This window comes from Netta rufina (genome assembly GCF_964035555.1).
Source record: "Netta rufina genome assembly, chromosome: Z".
Taxonomy (NCBI): domain Eukaryota; kingdom Metazoa; phylum Chordata; class Aves; order Anseriformes; family Anatidae; genus Netta; species Netta rufina.
Genome location: NC_140126.1, coordinates 78,824,482 through 78,845,542, shown reverse-complemented (window position 1 = coordinate 78,845,542; position 21,061 = coordinate 78,824,482). Strand labels below are relative to the sequence as shown.

The 21,061-nt window shown below is 42.8% G+C and overlaps 1 protein-coding gene across 2 annotated transcripts; it reads left to right on the top strand.

Moving 5' to 3' along the window:
• Positions 1-2,218: 2,218 nt before the first annotated feature.
• Positions 2,219-20,665, top strand: DCAF10 (DDB1 and CUL4 associated factor 10). Of its 2 annotated transcripts, none has more exons than XM_084305486.1 (7): positions 2,219-2,528; positions 4,691-4,804; positions 9,911-10,108; positions 10,498-10,700; positions 11,405-11,515; positions 12,603-12,748; positions 15,103-20,665. In XM_084305486.1, exons 1-7 carry the CDS (start codon positions 2,323-2,325, stop codon positions 15,445-15,447), a joined length of 1,323 nt encoding a protein of 440 aa, XP_084161612.1. In that variant the 5' UTR covers positions 2,219-2,322; the 3' UTR covers positions 15,448-20,665. The 2 variants fall into 2 exon arrangements, with proteins under 2 accessions (XP_084161612.1, XP_084161611.1); XM_084305485.1 differs by having other exon boundaries at positions 15,079-20,665.
• The last annotated feature ends 396 nt before the right edge of the window (positions 20,666-21,061 follow it).

Below are 21,061 nucleotides of genomic sequence, written 5' to 3'. Positions count from 1 at the left end.
AGTCAGAAAACCGAACTGTGTAACACCGTAACGATATCTTTCTTATAACAATGCCACGAACCTACTATTACCACCAGGAAAATAGCCAAAATCGCAGTAACAATAACCAAAGTTAAATACCATATTCCATGAGTCAGAAAACCGAAATAGACAACACAATTCCAGATGGACCTTAAAGCGAGCTCTTTCCTTAAGGTCCCCAAATATACTTATGGTGCTTACCACAAAGTATATACCAAACACTGCCTCGCAGAAGATCACCTTCTGACTTACAGACAGTTCCAGATACAGATGGACCCCAAGGTCCCCAGATATACTTGTGGTACTAACCACAAAGTATATACCAAATACTGTCCTGCAGAAGTCACCTTCCGACTTACTGGACAGTCCCAGATGACCGGTCTACCAGAAAACCAAACCAGAATAAAGAATATACTCACTTACAATGATGGGGTCCTTGTCTGCCTCCGCAGTGATCCGGTGAGTCGAGGAGTCCCTCCGGGAAATCCCGGGGGTACCCTAGGGAGTCCTGTCCCCAGCGGGTCCTGCGGTCCGGCAGAGAGGTCGTCCCATCTGGGTCGCCAAATTGATTCAAAGATCGAAGCCGAAATTCCTTTAAGTGGTATATTCTTTATTGCAGCGCTGGATGCACGGGGGATCTCTCCACCTATCGTGCATACCCAAAGCAGAAAGCAGTCTTGAATTTATACAATCAATCTATCAATATTCTACAAACGCCTATACATATGCATTACCTATCCCCGCCTTCCCTCGCTTCTCATGCTAATTAGCCTTTTGGCACCTTGCGCCTGCGCAGAGCCTTCCAAGAATTGTGGGCAGGGGTCTTTGGGACGTGGGCAGGGGTCTTTGGGAGGAAGACCCCGAGTCTTCCTCACAGTGTACTTTTCACCTTTGGTCAGGAATCTGCTGAATTGGCATGTTTCTTAATTGCGAGAGCTGGTTGTTGCCAATTGTTCCGTTTGTTGTATCTTTATAATGAATTCCAATGTCCAGTTTCGAGAGTTATAGTCCTTACATTCGTTTCTCTGTCCGCCTGCCGCTTCCTTATCATGAGTTCCAGTGTCTTGTTTCGAGATATACAGTCCATGTCTGGGGATTGTCCTTGCCTCCCCAGTGCCTCCCCAATACCTCCTTAATCAAAAGAAGCAATAAAGTATGTGTCAGGGAAAGAACAGATCACCCCCTGCCCTGAGCCACGTGCTGCAGAGACAGGTACAGAAAAGTACTGGCTGAGCGTTCTGCCTGACAAAAAAAGTCATTGTTCTCTGAATTCTCGTATCATGTACAATCCTTGTTACCCTGTCGTGCCCCTCATCCTCAGTAGCTGCGTCAGAAGCAGCAGTCGAGGTTAGCTGGTGGCCTGGATGGCCGCTAGGGACTGGCTGCGGCATTTCCCTGCGTGCTCTCTGGAGGTCTGTCTGCAGGGCTGTGCTGCATGCAGCCAGCACGCAGAGCCCTCGCCTCCCTGTTGCCTCAATGGTACTGTGGTGGATATTTTTGATAAGAAAGCCTCCCAAATCTTTTGCTTTCCCCTTAGGGCAACTCAGCAAGGCAGACAAAGAGCTCATAATCGTGGCTACCAGTGCTGCGAATAGGTGTCCCTACTGCGTGATTGCACATGGAGCGCTTCACCGGATATACTCCAAGCAGCCAGAGCTGGCAGACCAGGTGAGCGTGGTGTCAGCAGGACGTGCTGCACCTCCTCCGCATGGCCCTTCCGTTTTTTTTGGGGGGCAGCATCCTCAGGGTGGCAGGCGTCCCCTCGAGCAGCTGCAGGGCGAAGGGGCAGTGGGGCGGGTGCCTGCCTGCCTGCCTGACGCGCTGCGCCCCGCAGGTGGCCGTCAACTGGGAGCTGGCCGAGCTGGGCGCCCGCGAGCGGGCGATGCTGGAGTTCGCGCTCGCCGTCTGCCGGGCCGACAGCATCACGGAGCAGCGCTTCGCCAGGCTGGCGGCGCACGGCTTCGACCGCGAGGACGCCTGGGACATCGGCGCCGTCGCCGCCTTCTTCGCCATGGCCAACCGGCTGGCGCACTGCCTGGCGCTGCGCCCCAACGCCGAGTTCCACGCGCTGGGCCGCGGCCGCGCGGCCCCGACAACATGAGCGCGCCCGGCCCCCGCCCCGCCTCCCGGCCTCGTCACTGGGGGGCGCGCGTCACGCGGGGAGGGGGCGCGGCGCAGGCGCGGGGCGGGGCGGGGGGCGGCGGGCGCGGCGCGGGATGAGCGCGGAGCTGGAGCCGCCCCGCAGCGCCGCGGCCCCCTCCGGGCCCGGCCCCCCCCCCCCCGCCACCGCCGCTGGGCGCCATGGAGCCGCCGGCGGCCGGCCCCGGCCCCGGGCTGTTCGGGTGGCTGCGCGGGCGCTGCCTGGGCCGCAGCGCCGCCGTGGACCCGGCGCGGGACAGCTTCCGCGCCATGACGGCGCTGTACGGCTCCATCCAGCCCGCAGACTCCGTGTACCTCAGCACCCGCACGCACGGCGCCGTCTTCAACCTCGAGTACTCGCCCGACGGGTAGGGGCCGCGCCGGGGCCTGCGGGGCGGGGGGGCAGAGCCGGGGCAGCTGCTGCAGGAAGGGGCAAAGGCCTCGGGGTCCGGCTGGGGGGAGCCGGCCCATCCCAGGAGCTCTGCGGGATCCCGCCTGGCGGGGGGCTTTCACGCTGCGTTTCCTTGGCATGGAGAGGGACTGAGATCACCTCACACGGTGACCTCGGTGGCGTCCTCGGTGTGCAGACTCACCTATGAGAAATCCGCCTCACCGGCGATAGCCAGTCCCTTCTTCTGTGCTCAGCCAGTTTTAATGGGAGCCGCGTTCCGGTTCCCTTGAGCACCTGACCTCGCGGCAGTTTTGCCATGATGGCGCTGTAGTACCACAATTTGCCTCCTTATCGACCCCTCTGTTACTCTGAGAAGGTAAAGTTAAGCTCCCACAATTATCAAAACTAGTCCTGAGAGACTGTCTTGATGGAAGCCAACGTCTTCTGTAGATCCTCAGCAGGTTGTGCGCAGACTTCCCACAATGCGAGGTTCTACCATCACCTCTCTGCAGGGTAAAGCAGTTAGCTGAGAAAGTTCTGGCTTAGCCACGGCGATGTGATATGAAAAATACCCACACAGAGGTTTCCTATAGCAGTGTCAGCAGTTTCACCTGCGGTAGTTGTACAACTGCACCATGATTTAAGGTTATTTGTGCAGGACTCTGGCACAAGGTGCAATTCTGCATTCTTCTTGCCCCCTGTGTCTGGTGCTTGAGAGGCTGCCCTGTAGCTAAAGCAGAGATCTTTCTTGTCCAAAGCCAAATCCAGCCAAAAGGGTGTGGTTACGCAGGGACATCTTCCCTGTCCCAGTGTGCCACAAGTGGTGTTGGGCATAAACTGGCGCTGGACCTCAGTTACCTTAATATCAGGTGAAGCAGCCTAAGCCTTGTTTACGCTTGCCTAATTGTCAGACGGTTCGTTGCAGACCTGCTCTGACCTGTGCTGACCAGAACACCTCTGTGCCTTGGTGACTTCTGATTCCTTTTTAGCCTCCCTCAGCAGAGCCAACTGTGGTGAGCTGTGCTGTGCTCCCGTTGCTTGCACGTGCTGTTGGATTCTGGCTCCTCAAAATACTACTCCAGGAGGCGGGCAAGGATCTGACCCTGTGGACTGGCCGTGCAGTTTCAGCTAGATCTGGCCTCCCCATGGGGTGCTGCTGTTCAGGCTCTTGCTTTGCTGGCCATGGACTGCTGGGGTACTCTGCCCCCTTCCTGTAACTGGTCGGAGTTGTTGCTGAGCTGGGGGAACATCACAGCTTTTGTGGAGGTCGCCTTCACTAATTTAGCTCATTAATTTTCAAGACAAACTTCACTGTTGCTGTGGTGTTACTGTATTTAAAATCAGACTTTCCATGTATACGACAGAAATAAATATCAATAACTTAGAACAGGCTAATGGAAAACTAGACAACCTGCCAAAATTGAAATCAGGTGATGTTTTCAGTGCCTATATGGGGCCTCTGAACTTACTGCAAACTTTTCTGATCTCATTCATAAATAATGCGTAATGTGGAAAAGGTCTTTGATTTTCATCTCCATGACAAGCTGTGGGTGGATAAATGGAGGTCTTATATGCAGAAGAAAAGGATTTCTTTTTGTTTGTTTTAGACTGAGTAAAGTAAGTCCCTCATATTGCAGTTCATAACAGTTGTCCTGTTCCCAGAAAATGAATTAGTTGATACAACAAGATAGTAAGTCTTGCTCCAGACTTTTGAATGTCCTTATTTTAGTAACGGCAGCCTGATTCAATGGCTGTTTTTTTAAGATTAATTTGACAACATGGATAACAGCCTCTCTGCTCTCCCAGCCGAGTCTCTGCTAACACCAAAGTTAGACTGGTGCCAGTGCCTTGCTTTTGATGTCCTTGACTATCACTTCTGTTGATGGTAACAATACTACCGCATTCAGAAAACACCTTTCGTCAGAGAACTCACTTTTCTTTTGGTTAGTAATGTGATGTCTGAGAGCAGTCACTTACAACACTGTTGTAGGTTCTGTGCAATGTGAAGAGAAAGCCAAGCTAAATAATTACAAAGCTGTGTTTCTATGAATGAAGGGATTGAAGATTAGTTGAGCGTGCACAAGTGTTGTGTTCTTTTACCAAAGGCAAATGTTTCTGTTTTGCTCTGCTTCTCTTCAGGTCTGTGTTGACTGTTGCTTGTGAACAGACTGAAGTGCTGCTTTTTGACCCAATATCTTCAAAGCACATCAAAACTCTCTCTGAAGCTCATGAAGATTGTGTAAATAATATCAGGTTGGTCAGAATGAAGATTTATTTTTTTTCTTAACATGGGTGCTTTTCTGATAAGAGTGTAGTAAGTTTGTGTTCTGCTTTATTTTGGGGAAAGTGTATTTTGTGTAGCCATTAGGCTGCAGTTTGCCTTGTGCCATTTGCCTTTTCTTTTGCGTTTGAGGCTGGGAAGGGGCAGAGGAGGAATCTGAAAGCACTGATGGTGGTATTTAATGCTGCCAAGCGTTCTTGTTGATGGAGGAGCTGCAATTCTTGGCATTAGTGTTTGTTTTAACTGGCATTAATGATTTGATTTTATTTTATAATCATAAAATGATCTAGGCTGGAGAAGGCCTGCAAGATCATCAAGCCCAACCATCTGCCTGGCCTACTGAGTCCCATCACTAAACCATGTCCCTTAGTGCCACATCCACACATCTCCTAAATAACCTTGAGGGACAGGGGCTCTACTTCCCTGGGCAGTCCATTCCAATGTTACAAATATTATTACTGAGGCAACCTGTGCCAGGTGCTTTCAGAGGTATGTAAGAAAAGGGAACTATTTACCGATCCTCTTTCATTAGTCTCCCACTTGCTACAGATTTGGGTATAATCACCTGAGACAGACATCTTTTGCACCTGGATTTGGTCAGTTTTTGAGCTCATTTAAGCTTCAGTAACTGCACCTCATGTGGCAGAGTTCCACAGCAAAATTGTTTTTCCAGGTATATTTAAGAAGGTTTTTAAAACTTGTGAGCTTAATGTGATGTTCTCTATTTTTTATTTTATTTTATTTTATTTAAACAAGAGAGACAACGAACCATTAACTTCTGTTTACTTTCTCCCTGGCACTCAGTTTTATACACCTGAATCATGTGTACCTTCAATTAGGACTTCCTCAAGTGCAAGAATCCTAGTTTACATTTTCGTTACTTAAATGAAAGCTGTTCTGTGCTGTTTGTATCTCCCCGTGTTTTTTCCATTTCTTCTGGAACCTGTTTGGTGGACTAGAGCAGGGTTGCCCGCAGCATTCAAGATCAAGGCAAAAGGTGCATTTATGCAGTGAGAAGTGGTGTGTTCCAATCTCTTCCTGCAAATCTGATTTATTCTAATTTTTTCCCTTGATTGTTACTTAGCAGTGACTATATATGATGCTGTCATGGTTTAACACCAACAGGTAGCCAAGCACCACACAGCCGTTCTCTCACTCCCCCTCCACAACAGGGGGGAGAAAATACGATGTCAAGCTCATGGGTTGAGGCAAGGAAGGGGAGGTTGCTCTTCAATTACCATCATGGGCAAAATAATCATCGGAAAGATTAATTTATTGCCAATTACTACCAGACAAGCAGTGAGAACTAAAAGCATCCTAAAACCACCTTCCTGTCATGCACCTGCTTCTACCTCCTCCCTGCAAGCAGCACAGGGGGAAAAAGGAATGGAGGCTGTGGTCAGTCCAGGATGTTTTGTTTCTGCCACTCCTTCTTCACTGACATGGGTGGCTGCAGGATTCATTCTCTCTTGGTTGCTCACTCCTCTTTCCCAACTGCGGCAATGCAGTGTTTTTCTTGCCCAAAGAAGGGGCCAAAAAACCACACTGTCCCAGAAACCCAACCAAAGTCGTTCATGGCCTATCTCTGGCCAGTGGTGGGTCCCTTGTGAAGCCAGCTGGAGCTGGCTCTGAGCTGACATGGGGCAGCTGCTGGGCTATGCTCACAGAGGGCGCCCCTGCAGCTCCCCTCAACAAAACCTTGCAGCATAAAGCCAGTGCAGCCTCAGGAATATTACGGCATGTTGTGAGTTAGAGCTCATAATTGTAAAAATCAAGGCGTGATCAGCTTACCAGGAGAGCTATGTTTATGTACGTCAGACATTTACTTTTCACTTTATCACTTGTGCTCTCAGTATTGTAGGATTGTTCTCTGGCAGTCTGGCAGCGGTCTGCTTCTTTCTGAATAGCTAGGCACTGACACCATGCTGTTTGCCTGTTTTTTTTTTGTTTTTTTTTTTTTTTCTCGTTTGTTTTTCTAATGACTTGTGTTTTGAATGCAGGGGCTATTTCAGTGACATCCATGTAATGCAGCTGCTGCATGTTTGGCATCTGTAGTGATATCACTGTGGGAAGATATTTTAATGGGCATAAACAACTGGCTGTAGCTTAGGGCATAAGGGCAATTAAAATCTCACTACTTCACCATACTACTTACAGAAGGGCTTAGAAAATTTAAAGGACGTAAACTTATTGTTTAGACATTCAGATTTGTCTCGCTGTAGTTGGTTATGTGTGATTGCTGTTCTTACCAGGTGTCGTCAGGTTCTAACACTAAAAGATAAAATGCAGTTTCTAGGGGTAGCTTACCACATCTCTGTGTAGATCATTGTTGCTTTAGCATCTTGACTGTAACTACAGCAGGTTAGGCTGATGTGATTTCTTGGAACTCTGTCTTCCCATGGCTACTTTTTTTTTTTTTATCTGAAAAATTACAGCAGAATTGGAGTATGATAAACTTTGCTTTGAGTAATTCAAGCTGAATATTTTTTCCAGTGTTTTTCTCGATGAGGAGAATAACTTGTTTGTCTGAATACATTTTAAAATGAAGCGTTGTCTTCACATGGTGTTTTTGAAAATAGTTCTGTTTTGTCTTCAGTAACCTTCAGACTCAATTTATTCTCTTTAATTCCTAGCCATCCAGCCCTGATTCCTCTTCTACCCTGATTCTAGCCCTTCTATCCTCTTCTTTCTGATAGAGCATTTTTATATCATACGTTATTCTTTATATAATGACTTGAAGGTGGCCAAGCAGACTTACACTACCTCAGTTTGGAGTGATTTCATATATATAATTTTGTCAGAAGGCAAGATTATCAGGGTAAAGAATTACTATCTGATCATATTAAGACCTTAATCTGTTAAGTGTAGTAACACCACTAGTATGACCTATGTTCTTTTTCACTTTCCCATCTTCTCTTTCCACTGCATTGTGACAAGCCTGCCATCTGTTAGGTGAGCAGGACCTCTAGACCTGTTAAGTGCATATCCACCACATAGGTGGTGCATATCAAGCACCACACATGTTATACAAATCCATTCAATTCAACTCTCTGTAGTAGTTCTGCACTACTCTCTGATGCAGAAATAATCTGCAAATATCTTGTGACATACGTAGCATTACACATGCAGTTCTTGCACTAGTTTAACAGAATTTCACGTTATGTTGCAATTCAGTTTCTTCTAATGGAGATTTGTATTGACGTACTGAATAAATTTGGGCAGCTTGTGCCATTTCTGCAGATGTTTCAAAGGATGATCTGGAATTCTCATTGTAAACACTTTTTTTTTGATATGTATACCCATTGTTTTTGCTAAACACAGTTTCATGTGTCTACCTCTAGATTCAGATAAACTGTATTGGGGAGAAAGGAAAGGCAGAATGTGGGAGCAAAAGCCCTTTTCTGGTTGGGACTGTTCCAGGTGCTACATAAGCCTGGATGCAGAAGGTTTACATGGCTCTTCCTCCCGGCTTTGCAGCTGCAGTGAACAGTTTTCCTAGGGTTTTGTGAAGCCAAATGGGTTCTACAGCAAAAGATGGACAAAGGATGATTGAAGTTTAGTTAAAGTTACTGGGAAATAAGCAAACAATGGCTGTGTTCAGATTTTAATCTAATAAATATTTCCAAGACAGCACTATTGTATGCAGTATAAACCATGTGGTTAGTAAAGCAAGCAGTACATTGGCCAGTTAATCAGCTTGATTAGGTGTCTAAGAGAAGCACTGCTATATATCCTGTGTGAAACAATGGGGCCAGTTTTTCAGTGTCTTCAGTGCAGGAGAGGAGTTCCTCGGCTACCTGTACAAAGTTGTAGTCATACCACAGAATCAAAAATTTTGATTCAGAATCAAAAGCCTAAGCTGGAAAGGGTGTCTGGAGATTGTCTGATCCAACATTCTGATTCAAACAGGGCTACAGATTTGTTTACCAGCACCCTGGTAAGCTTAGCATTAAGTATTTCCAGCAATGATGGTGTCACCAGTTCTTCGTGCAGGTGCCTGTAAGGTGATTAGGCAGGGCATTTTTGAAAGCAGGTTCCTGTTAATGAACTTCTATCACAAGCTTTACGACCAGTGTTCTGTTTATTATAGTGGGTTCAAGATCTAGAGTGGTATTTCAGTTGTGAATGACTGAATTAGATGCCAAGTAACAAGGTATCATGCCTAGCAAAGACAAGCCTTCCAAAGTGAGGAGTTCAGGACTTTAACTAAAGGAAGTGTGGGTACAAAGTGGTTTGGCAAAGTCAGTGGGATTTGCACTATACAGAGCAGCAATGTTTAAAAGCAGTAGGGGATTGCCAGTAGGAATAACAAAGAGTGGTATTTATTAAATATACATATATATATTTTTTTTTTTTTCAGTAGATAGAACTTACATCTGTGGTGGGAAAAAAAAAGATTTAAAGAGTAGTAGGGAAAGAATAAGGAGGGACATGTGGGTAGAACTGAAGAGTCAAGAGGAGGATGGGTTTAACGTGTTACAAGCTGATAGGACTTCATGTAGTCTGAAAAGGACATAGAACTTGTGTCTTCCAGTGATGGCTGATCTTAGTGGCAAAGGGACCTGGCAAATAATGGGGAAAATGAAAGGCATAAATTACAGATAGTCTAGGCTAGCTGGCTTCTGTTGCAGGGACAAGCAGTCAATTTGAACATCTTGCCAGTGGACTAGTGCTGGCTACTCCTGTGGCATTTGGGCTTTCCAAAGACTTGCTAAGCTTCATTAAAGATGAATATTGTACAGATATGTAACTGATTTAATTACTACAGGAGTTCTGTGTGTGCATTCATCCCACTGGTGGTTGTGCAATCTTTATATGATTAACTTGTAAAAAGAGGAAGAAAAGCAGCCTACTATGCTTGTGCAGGTTTATTGTTTTGTTACTAGAGGTGTTGAGGTATTAAACAATAGCACAGCACTGTTTTTTAACAGAACTGCAAAGCTTACTGACAAATATATTGCTATATGCGATTTTTTTTTCTGTGCAGCCGCTCTGCTTTTTCTGTGTTAGCTTAAATCCCAGTTTATTTTATTTAGAAAAGGCAGTAAGCAGCCACAGTATTTTTCTTGAATTTTCAGATTTCTAGATAATCGACTGTTTGCAACTTGTTCTGATGACACTACAATAGCACTTTGGGATCTGAGAAAGCTGAACACAAAAGTGTGCACTTTGCACGGTCACACCAGTTGGGTTAAGAACATCGAGTATGATACCAATACCAGACTACTAGTAACGTCAGGGTTTGATGGAAATGTGATCATCTGGGATACAAACAGGTACGTGTCTGCGTTTGTGCTGTTAGATTTCTTATTCTTGTGTAGACTTCACATCAGCTTTATATTGTAATAGTCCAGTTTCTAAAAAGAGAAGAGAGCTGTTTGCTAATACTACAAAATGTAGCTTGTCCTTTATGAAAAGTTCTTCACCATCAGGGTGTTTTGAAAATGTGAGTACTGATAGACCAAACAGTAATGAAATAAGTAGAATAAAGACAACATGCAGAAAGGTTAGAAAGGTTTAGGGTGGGCAAGGATGCTTAGCGTGTCCTGGACTCCTCTGGACATTATCAGGGACCCCAGTCAGAGTTCATTGCGGCAATTTCCTGGTTGTTGTTTTTTTTTTTTTTTTTTTTTTTGTTTTGTTTTGTTTTTCCTCCACTGTCCAGGTGCACAGAAGATGGATGTCCTCACAAGAAGTTTTTTCACACCCGTTTTCTTATGAGAATGAGGTTGACACCAGACTGTTCCAAAATGCTGATCTCAACATCCTCTGGATATCTTCTGATTTTGCATGACCTTGATCTAAACAAATCGTTAGAGGTTGGCAGCTACCCAATTTTAAGAGCTAGGAGGACTACATCAAGTTCAGGTAAATGCTTGTGCAAAAATCTCTAAAAGTTTCTGTGATAGAGGTGTTCTATGTGATGCTCTTAGCAAAAGAAGGCAGGGGTAGAGTCACAAGGATTTTGCAGAGGAGCTCTTTGGCTCTTCATGGGTCTCACATCTATACTGTTGCATAACATTGTGACTCAGGCAATGTGATTTTTGTTATCAAGACTTGGGCATCACAGGACGTAGTCTGTGGAATGTTGTCACCTCAGGCTGTTATAGTAGTGTTACTTACCTAGCATCCTTGATCCTGTAATAAAAGTAACTCACATTGTGTAGGCTGACTGTGCACACTCCAGCAATTACGTGCTGGTGCAGTTGCTCTCAAAAACAGACTTGGTAGAATCATATTCTCTAAAATTTTATTGCTTCTTCCCACATTGTGGCACTAACAGCCAAACAGTGACAAACTCCTCCTGTTTTGGATGTCTGTTAGTGGCCAGAGGAAAAGTAGTGAAGGAGTACAACATGCTCCTTATTTGTAATAGTTTGTCGTGCTGGCATTTTATTTGCACAAGGCACATCAAAACAGTACTTGTAGGCTGTAGATGGATCTTTTGAAGATGTTTTCTTATCAAGATCCTTTCCTCTTATGCTTTACTTAACATTGCTAGGGAGAATTAAGTGAAGGACATAGTAAATGGGCTGTGTTTAGTTGTGTTCATGTGGTGTTGCTGTTTGCAGAGATAACATCTTCAAGTTCATCTGCTCCTCGAAGTGTTGGTTCACCATGTCACCAGAATGATTCAGGTCTACTGTCTGAGAAACAGATGTCACGGTCCTCGCAGCGGGAAGGTAGGAAAATAAGTATCAGGAACTTAATGTCATTGTAGCCAAAAGAGACCAGAGAATAACAGGGAAATACTGTGTTTTCTCTGTGGACTTTAAAAGCATTGCAATGACTTCTGTTAAACCAATAAAATATCATTGCACATCAAAATCTGGAGTTCTTTTTTTTTTTTTTTTTTTTTTTCTCCAGGAAGCCTGAAAATAGCAATGAGACTTTATTTCATATTAGTACATTATTTTTGTTATGCAGACATGCTGCCTTTACTCTGTTTTTTGTTTGTTTTGTTTTGTTTTCCCTCCAGCAAACCTCATTTGAATGATCGTTAGGGGAAAAATGAACAGAGCAGTACATAGCTGTGTTTTGCTTTTTGTTTTCCTTAATGTTGGGAACATGTGCCTGCTGTTTCTCTATGCAAATCATAAACACAGAACTAGGAAGACCGATGATCCCATGATTAGCAGACTTCCTCTGAATCTAGGATACACTTTCAAATAGTCAGCATGAACTTGGCAAATTGATAAATACTTTTTAATTTGCTTGCTGATTTAAACTAAGGATAAAGTTTTTATTACTTCTGTTTGTGAGATGTTAAACACAGTTATGACATAAGGAAGCTTATCTGGACCCTAGGGTATCCTTTACCACTGAAAACCTCTTTCAGAGTGAGGAGGAGAAGGGAGTATACCTGCGCACAGCTGAGCAGACTTATAAGAATTTGAGAAGGACACTAACATTTTAAAAATAGCAGTTCTTACTAAAACAAAAAAAAGTATTCTATATTTTGTTTTAATTATGTGTTTGTGTGGAACATTAACCCAAACTTCAGACCACAGCATGGGATGATTTAACACAGGCTTTGGAGGATTAATTTCAAAATAAGAAGCTACTTGGAATCAGGACTGAGTTAATTGGTATTAACTTCAGTTGTTAGTAGAACCTCTCTTTGATCTAGCCTTTCATAAGTCACAATCTTTTCTAACAGACAGACGAGGGTGTCAATACACTTGACATAATTTCAGCAGTAGACTGAACAGAGAAGTGAAAGTTAATGCATGGAATTCATTTAGACTTAAAGTTTACTTCCCCTTTTAGGTGGATCACCTAGAAATAGTCTGGAGGTCTTAACACCAGAGGTTCCTGGAGAGAGAGACCGAGGCAACTGCATTACGTCATTACAGCTACATCCAAAAGGGTGGGCTACTCTTCTTCGGTGCTCAAGTAATACAGATGACCAAGAGGTAACACAAATGTTTCTTAGGAACTTTTGAGTAAGATGTATCAATCATACAACTATACTGAAAATCTGTTATTTGGGGTAAGTTTACATTTGAATAAATTAGTGCATTTGTAAGCAGAAATAATTAATTTTAGCCCAGGGCTATGAAGTACTTCTCTTTCTTAAAGAGTTCTTTTACAAAGCTTTGTATCCTTTATTCAGTATTCCTCTTGCTTAACTCTTCCATGGAATTCATTTTATAGGTACAGCTCAGTTAAAACTTTTCAAACAGTTCATATTTTTAAGTCATGTATTTGGTCTGCCAAATACATGACTTAAAAATATGTACTCACCCAAATATAGGAAGAAGGAACTTGTAAAAGTCAGAGGATTACACAGTTGTGTAGTGGTGAGCATATCTTAAGTTAAGCAGAGAAACTCCTCTGAATTTCTCAAGTGCATATCTGTCAGTGTTGCAAGGATGAAGTGCTTCTGCTATGCTGATGGATGCTTTCCAGAGGCTGCTCCTGCACCACTATGAAAAAAATTGGGGGCGTATTTCTGCATCCGCTTAAAACTGCGACATCATGGGTTTGAACCTTATTAACTGCAGTGATGCTTGCGCAACTTCAAAGAGATCTCATCTGAAAAATTCTGCAATTTAAAAATACGGGGGATATCAGTGATCTTCATGGCAGAATCCATTTCAAGCCTTTATGTGAAATACTAAGTTACAAGACCTGCTACAGCTCAAATGCAATTTGCAGATTTCACTCCCCTAAATACTGCTTTAAATAAGTTACAGTGGACTTTGAGGCCGGTTTTGTATTACGTTCCCTAGATTGTATTTGTGAATTGTCACATAAAGGCATATGTTGCAGTGGGACATAAAAGAAAAACAAGCAGTCTATTATGCAGCCAGAAATAATGAAAAACCCCTTCTTCGTGGATTGTGTACAAAAAGCAAGAACCTGCAAGTTTTGTTTGGGAGCATCTGCTTTTGATGGAGTAACTTGCAGCGTTAACTCAAATTCAGTTATAACTCAAATTCCAGCCAGAGTCTCAGAACACCTAGATTACACCAGTCAGTCAACTTGTAACCATCTTTTCCTCCTAAGCTTACTTCAATATCATCGCTTTAACAGTTGTGCAGACCTATTTAATCTAAGACAGAGGTTTTATATTTATCTTAAAATTGCAGATCACAGAATTATTAAGGCTGGAAAAGACTTTCAAGTTCATCTAGCCCAACCATCCCCCTACCACCAATGTCACCCACTAAACCATATCCCTAAGCACCGAGTGCCAACCTTTCCTTAAACACCCCCAAGAATGGTGACTCCACCACCTCTCTGGGCAACCCATTCCAAATAATTACTTGAATACTTGATTTCGTTGAATATTTAAGTGTTTAACAAATAGTTTAGTTAATCTGGTAACTGATGTAAATTGCTCTATTAATTTATTTAGTTTTGGAATAAAACCACTCTTTGTAATGGCAGCATACAAATATGTAGAGGACTGAGTGGAAACATAGCAGATTGGTTAGAAATTTCAGTGCTGATTCTGTAAGCTTATTAAACTAGTACCCAGTGCTGAATTTTTTGAAAAGGCAAATATCATATTGGGTTGGTTGATACTGATGACTGACCTAGTTATAATTTCCCAGAGTCCAAGTATCTGCTTTACTGTTTTCTCTTAATATTCGTTAGTATTGTTTTTTTTGTGTTTACTTTAACAGAATACATTGAACAGAACAAAACTCATTTCTTCTGTCTTGTGATTAAATCTGAGTCTTCCATGATGACTTAAATTTAGTTTGTCATGGAGTGATCTTGCGTTTGGTTTGCGATTAGATTACTCATTAAAGTCCCTGTCCATCTCACAGGTAACAAGCTGGTTATAGAGCTGTTCATTGCATTCCTTCCTCTACTTGTCTTGTTTCAAGACCTTCTTCCTTTTGAAGTTAAGGGCACAAAATGTCAAAGGGCAATTGTATATTGGACAAGGCTGAGTTCTGCTTTATTGTAGATTTCACTTAAACACTCACTACATTAGAGCAGACTCTAGTCCAAAGAATTATGCTTTGCTCTTTTAAAAAGTAGATTTCAAAGGTTATATCTAGCAACTATTTAATTAAAAAAAAAAAAAGTCCTTATGCTAAATGTCTGGTGTACATAGGCCACTCAAAGACAAGATGCCAAGGAACCTGCCAGTTTTCAGTGTCTCATAGTAAATGCTTATCAAGGAGTAGATAAGCAACATGTTGGGCATTCCTTTACATACAGCAGAAGTGAATGCATATTTGCAGTGCTTTACTCTCAGTGTTCCTTTCTCTGACTCTCCCTTTAGTGGACTTGTGTCTATGAATTCCAGGAAGGAGCCCCTGTGCGCCCTGTCTCACCTCGTTGCTCCCTGCGATTGACTCATTGCATTGAAGAAGCCAATGTGGGCCGGGGTTACATCAAAGAGCTTTGTTTCAGTCCTGATGGCCGGATGATTTCATCCCCGCATGGCTTTGGGATCCGCTTGTTGGGGTTTGATGCATACTGCAGCGAACTTGTTGACTGCTTGCCCAAAGAAGCTGGTCCCTTGAAAGAAATCCGTTCCCTCTATTCTCACAATGATGTGGTACTGACAACAAAGTTCTCTCCAACTCACTGTCAGATTGCCTCGGGGTGCCTTAGTGGACGTGTTTCTTTGTATCAGCCAAAGTTCTAGGCGCATTGTGCATCAACAGGACCTTCAGATGTTTGTGGTTTCAATTACTTCAGTTTAGTTGAAGTGTGTTCGAAATCCCATAAATCCAGAGAAGATCATAGTTACTATGGTCTCAGAACATAATAATGACATGAGTTCTCAGTCCAGCACTGTATACATTCTCATACCATATCTGCAAGTCAAGCTCCATGCTTTGTCTTTTTAGCCTTCTAGGCAGAACCCTGCTCCTGCTGATCCTGTGCCATTGAGTCATCGTTCTGGTTGGTTTGTACAATAATACTTGCAAGTAATTTTCAGCAACATGACTTGAAGTGGGCTATCTGAAAAAAATGTCGATGGTGTGTGGGTAGGAGTTCAGCTAAAACTCACCCAGGCTTCCCTGTTACAATACCTCTTTGTTTCAAAGGACTTTTTCTGTTGCCAAAACCGCTATACCATGATTGATAATAAACAGGTTTTGTGCATGCTAGTTTAGCTGGCACAAAAAGACAAAAATGTTTTCATTTATTTACTCATTTGGTTATTTGTGATTGGCTAGAAAAAAAAAATTCGTAATGTTTTGTTGTCCTTAAAAGTCTTTCTAGGCTGTTTTTCCTTAATTGCATATCTTGTGATTATTGCTAGAAGGAAGAGGTTCTGAAAGGAGATGTATCTGCATTTTTTCCTCAAAATCTAGTTGGAAAAGGCTGGGGCAGCGAAACAAGAGCTTAACAGATCTAAACATCTTATGCTGTATCCACTGCAAATGAATCAAAGAAAATGTTTCTTACAACGTGTATGGTTAGTGGATGTCTCTTACTCCTCGGTCAGTAGGGTTTCTTTTGTGGGAAGCTTTCCACATCAGTTACAGAAACCTTCATCTTGAGTTTGGAAATGTACACTGCAGAATTTCTGCTCATTTTAAGGCTGTATTTCGTATTTCCTTTAATCATTCTACAAATTAATGTTAGGAGAGAAATTCAGCTACAAAGTTTCTGTAGTGTAACTAGATAAATATTTCTTCATATGTATTGTCAGTAAAGGAATGGATTAGAAACATTCCAGTCTAAAGTAAGATCTATTTGGATTTAACAGGGCTAATCATAAAATCTGAAAAATGTTAATGTTCACTGTTAAATCACATATGGAGTTACAAATGCCAAGTTTTATCCCTCAAGTTCATCACAAAATCCCAGACTGGTAGAGGTTGGCAGGGACCTTTGGAGGTGATCTGATCCAGCCTTCCTGCTCGAGCAGGGCCATCCAGCAGCAGGTTGTCCAGGGCCATATCCCAGATGGCTTCTGAATATCTCCAAAGGAGAACTCTAAAATCTCTCTGGGCAACCTGTTCCAGTACTCAGTCACCCACACCCTAAAGTGTTTCAGATGTTTTGAGGGACCCTATTATGTTGCCATCTGTGCCCATGGCTTCTTTTCCCAGCACTGGGCACTACCCAAAACAACCTGGCTCTGTACTCTTTACACTGTCCCTTTAGGTACTGATGAGATACTTCCTGAGCCATGCTTGCTGTAGATGGTCCCAACTCTCTTAGTTCCTTGTAGGACAGATGCTCCAGGCCTTGAATCATTTTTGTGGCCCTTTGCTGTACTCTCTCCAGCAGCTCCATGCATCCCACAGAACTAGACACAGTGCACTAGGTGTGGCCTCTGAAGTGCTGGAGAGAGGGGAAAAGGATCACCTTCCTTGACCTGCTTGGCAATACATTGCTGGCTCATTGAACTTGGCGTCCACCAGGCCCCCTAAGCATTTTCTGCCAGGTTGCTTTCCAGCTGGGTGGCCCCCAGCATGTCCTGGTGCCTGTGGTTGTTTCTCCCAAAGGGCAGGACTTGGCACTTCCCCTTATTGAACTCTGGGGGGCTCCTAACCCAACAGCACATTTCTCCAGCCTGTAAAGGTCCCTCTGAATGGCAGCACAACCCTCTGGCCTATCAGCCACTCCTCCTGGTTTTGTCATCTGCAAACTTGCTGGGGGTACACTCTGCTCCATCATCCAGATCATTAATGACGACATTAACACAGGACTGGACCCAGTATCGACCCCTGGCATTCAGCACTAGTCACTGGCCTCCAACTTGACTTTGTGCTGCCCTCTGGGCCTGACCATTCAGTTGTTTTTGTAACCACCTTGTTGCCTATCTCACCCATATATCAGCAGCTTTGCTATGTTCTTACGGGGGGCACTGCCAAAGGGCTTAATGAAACCCAGGTAGGCAATGTCCTCTGGTCTTCCCTTACCCATCATGCTGGTTATTTCACTGTAATATAGCTAATCCTATGCAGTCTTTTCAGTTTCTTATGTGCATGAGTTTATCACAAAAGTGTTCTAAGATATTTTGTGAATATTTAACTAAGATTTTGCTGAGAAATCATACAATGATTTCGGTAGCAAACTTTACCCTAAAAGGGCCATCGTTTTGTTATTCAGATTCACTTTCTACTGAGCATGCTTTCAAAGATTGTCTCTTAAAAAGGCTTTTTGCAAAAATTCAGCTTTAGGAGATACCTGTGAAGACAGCTGGGAATGTATACACCTGATGATTCTCTTCAGGTTTTGAATTTCTGAAGGTAGCATACTCAGGGTGGTAGTGGTGACGTCATTGAAACTTAAGGCTCCTGTGCATTATGGGCCTGTTAGAACAGGTCCAGAGGAAGGCTATGAGGATGGTCAAGGCCTGGAGCACCTCTCCTATGAAGACAGGCTGAGGGAGTTGGGGTTGTTTAGCCTGGAGGAGAGAAAGCTCCAGGGAGACCTTGTAACAGCTTTCCTAAGGGGGCCTACAGCAAGGCTGGGGAGGGACTCTTTCTCAGGGAGTATAGCAATAGGACAAGGAATAATGGCTTTAAACTCAAAGAAGGTAGATTTAGATTAAGATCTAAGGACGAACTTCTCTACTCTGAGGGTGGTGAGGCCCAGGCTGCCCAGAGGAGCTGTGGCTGCCCCATCCCTGGCAGTGCCCAAGGCCAGGCTGGATGGGGCTGGGGGCAGCCTGGGCTGGGGGGAGGCGTCCCTGCGCATGGCAGGGGGTGGCACTGGGAGGGCTTTAAGGTCCCTTCGAACCCAAACCATTCTGGGATTCTCTGATTCTAAAATTTTGGTGAATTTATTTAGTAATAAAAAGCCTTCAGTAATGGATATTTGATAGTTTGAGGACTAGTCAATTACTACTGCCCTGGGTTTTCAGTAACTCTAGCAACTGGGTGCTGAAGGAGTACCTTCAAGTCGTCAAGTGTATGAAACTGACAAAATTCCTGTTATTTAGTAAGTGTCCTAAATTTTCAGTTCTCATGGTTTTCCAACTGAATCATTTGGCATTAGTGTCTAAGTAGAACATCATCCCAGCTGGAGGAGGGAGAATACGCGCAATTAACTTTACATGCAGGTACATGTCCACAGACTTCTCAGATGATACTAAGTTGTGCTTCGGAAAAATTTCAGATACGTAACTTGAGAGCGATTCTGTTGTTGCTGAAACTATTGTCTTGAACTCAAAATTACACTGATGAAACCATGAATGGGGATATGCCTTATTTTCCAAAACAGCATCACTCTTAGTTTTAAACACTTGTACTTTTTGAATGCTTCTGGAACACAATTCGTAAGAAGCATTCTGTCCATATATGCTGTAGAAATCTTACCTAACTCTTCTGATTACAGTTGTGGTAAATGTGAACTAGAAGAAGTAGATAAAATTAGATTGTGATTATTTGACTACTCCTTTTCAGCAGTACTTTGAAGTTTTCAGTTAAAGATAATATATTTTATCTGTAAATTTCATAAAACACGGAGACACTATTCAATTACTCATAACTGTTATGCCTTGCAGTTAAAGTTTGGTGGAAGGAGTGATTTAGTTTTTTTTGTCTTTCTAAACCTTTATCTTGCCTTATTGAATTACCGAAGTAATTCAATGAGCTTTGGATCTTTCTAGGTAGCCAAAAAAAAGTTTGTTATGTTTCAAAAGACAAAATCTTAACCTTGCATCCTTAAATGTCTTAGGGACAAAGCTGTATAAAACTTAAATGGTATATTAAAGACTGCACTAACAGTAGTGGCTTAAACCAGTGTCTTTAAACTTTTTGACTGTTGAAGTGTTAAATCACTTGATGCATTTCATACTTTTTCTAACGAAGATGGAGCTCTTTGATTGTAAAGCATGCAATATGTTTTTATATTCATTGATTTCCATAGTAAAGTAATTCCTTCTTTCACAACATAGGTCAGCAGAAGCAGATAAACTGCCTAATTAAGATCTCCATGGGAATGTCAACATTTAGCAGCGTTCACAGGAACCAAACTCTTATTTGAAGCTAGCACTCCTTTTGTAATAGTCCAGTGACTGTATGTCGTGGGAGTAAATGCATTTTCCAAGTATTTCATTGGAGGTCAGCCTTTACATCACTGTAGCACCGTTACGCATTTGTGGGGAGAGGGAGAGATGCTATTAATGAGACTGTAAATTGACATTAATGTATGTGCAATTTTTTGATGAAGTACATGTGCGTATTTCAGTATATATACAGCCACTGGGCATCATTCAGACATGGTTAGTTCAGGGAAAAATATAACCTCCCACAGAATTATTGGGGATAGGGGGAAAAGCACACTTGATACCCACATACGCATCTGTTTGCACTCTTTGACACTCAGTAAAGACAGCTTGCCCGCTACCAGAATAAGAATGTAAAGATCTTTTTTTTTTTTTTTGTGGGTTTTGTTGTTTTTAATTTGGGTAACACTGATGTATAATATATAATAGGTCCTGATACCGTAAGTAGTGGGTCTCTTGTTCTATGATATACAAACCCTTAGCAAGAAGAAATAAACTTGCCCTATGGAGGCTTTTTTTTTTTAATAAAATTAAAAAAAAAATTGAGTTCACAAGATTCTCAGTAGAAATAAAAGAAGGTTGACAACCATAATATTTTTGTCCTGCAGGAAAAAAACAAACAAACTTTAATTTCGAGATCTTAGTTGATGGTGCATTTTCTTACGCACTAAGTATCTTCATTTAAGTGTAAGGTTTTTAATACTAGAACAAATTGTGCATGTAAATATTTTGAAATACCTGAGATTTCATAGTATGAAGTGTAGCCTTTTAATACAATACAAAAAGTATCAGAACTGCTCTGAATATATTGTACTTAGAGCTGTACAGTAACTTACTACTTGTGGACAGTTTCTCTTGCTTGCATAATAAATTAAACATTTAATAATTCAGTGAATTAAAATCTATTTTAATGTATTTATCCTACACTGAGCTTTGTTCTGTAACACTCACTGCTTCTTGCATATTAACTTGAACCAAGAGAGAAAAAAGTGTGCTTTAGAGTGAAATCTGCACACACATCGCCCTCTACTAGTTTCTTTGCTTGGGCACATTTGTGGGAAGAAACAGCTCACTCCTGATACCTAGAAAGCAGGATAGACATTGAAGCAAGACTGATGATCACAAACCTAAGTGTTGCTGAGCTATCTGTTGCCTGAGCCATTACGTCTTGGGTAGAGTGCCTTCTCTTCATACCCTTTAAGGCAGCACCCCAAGAGCACTGCAGTGGTGAAAGGCTACTGCATGCCCCTGCTGGACAGGACGAAATTGAAACCTGGTTCCCCCA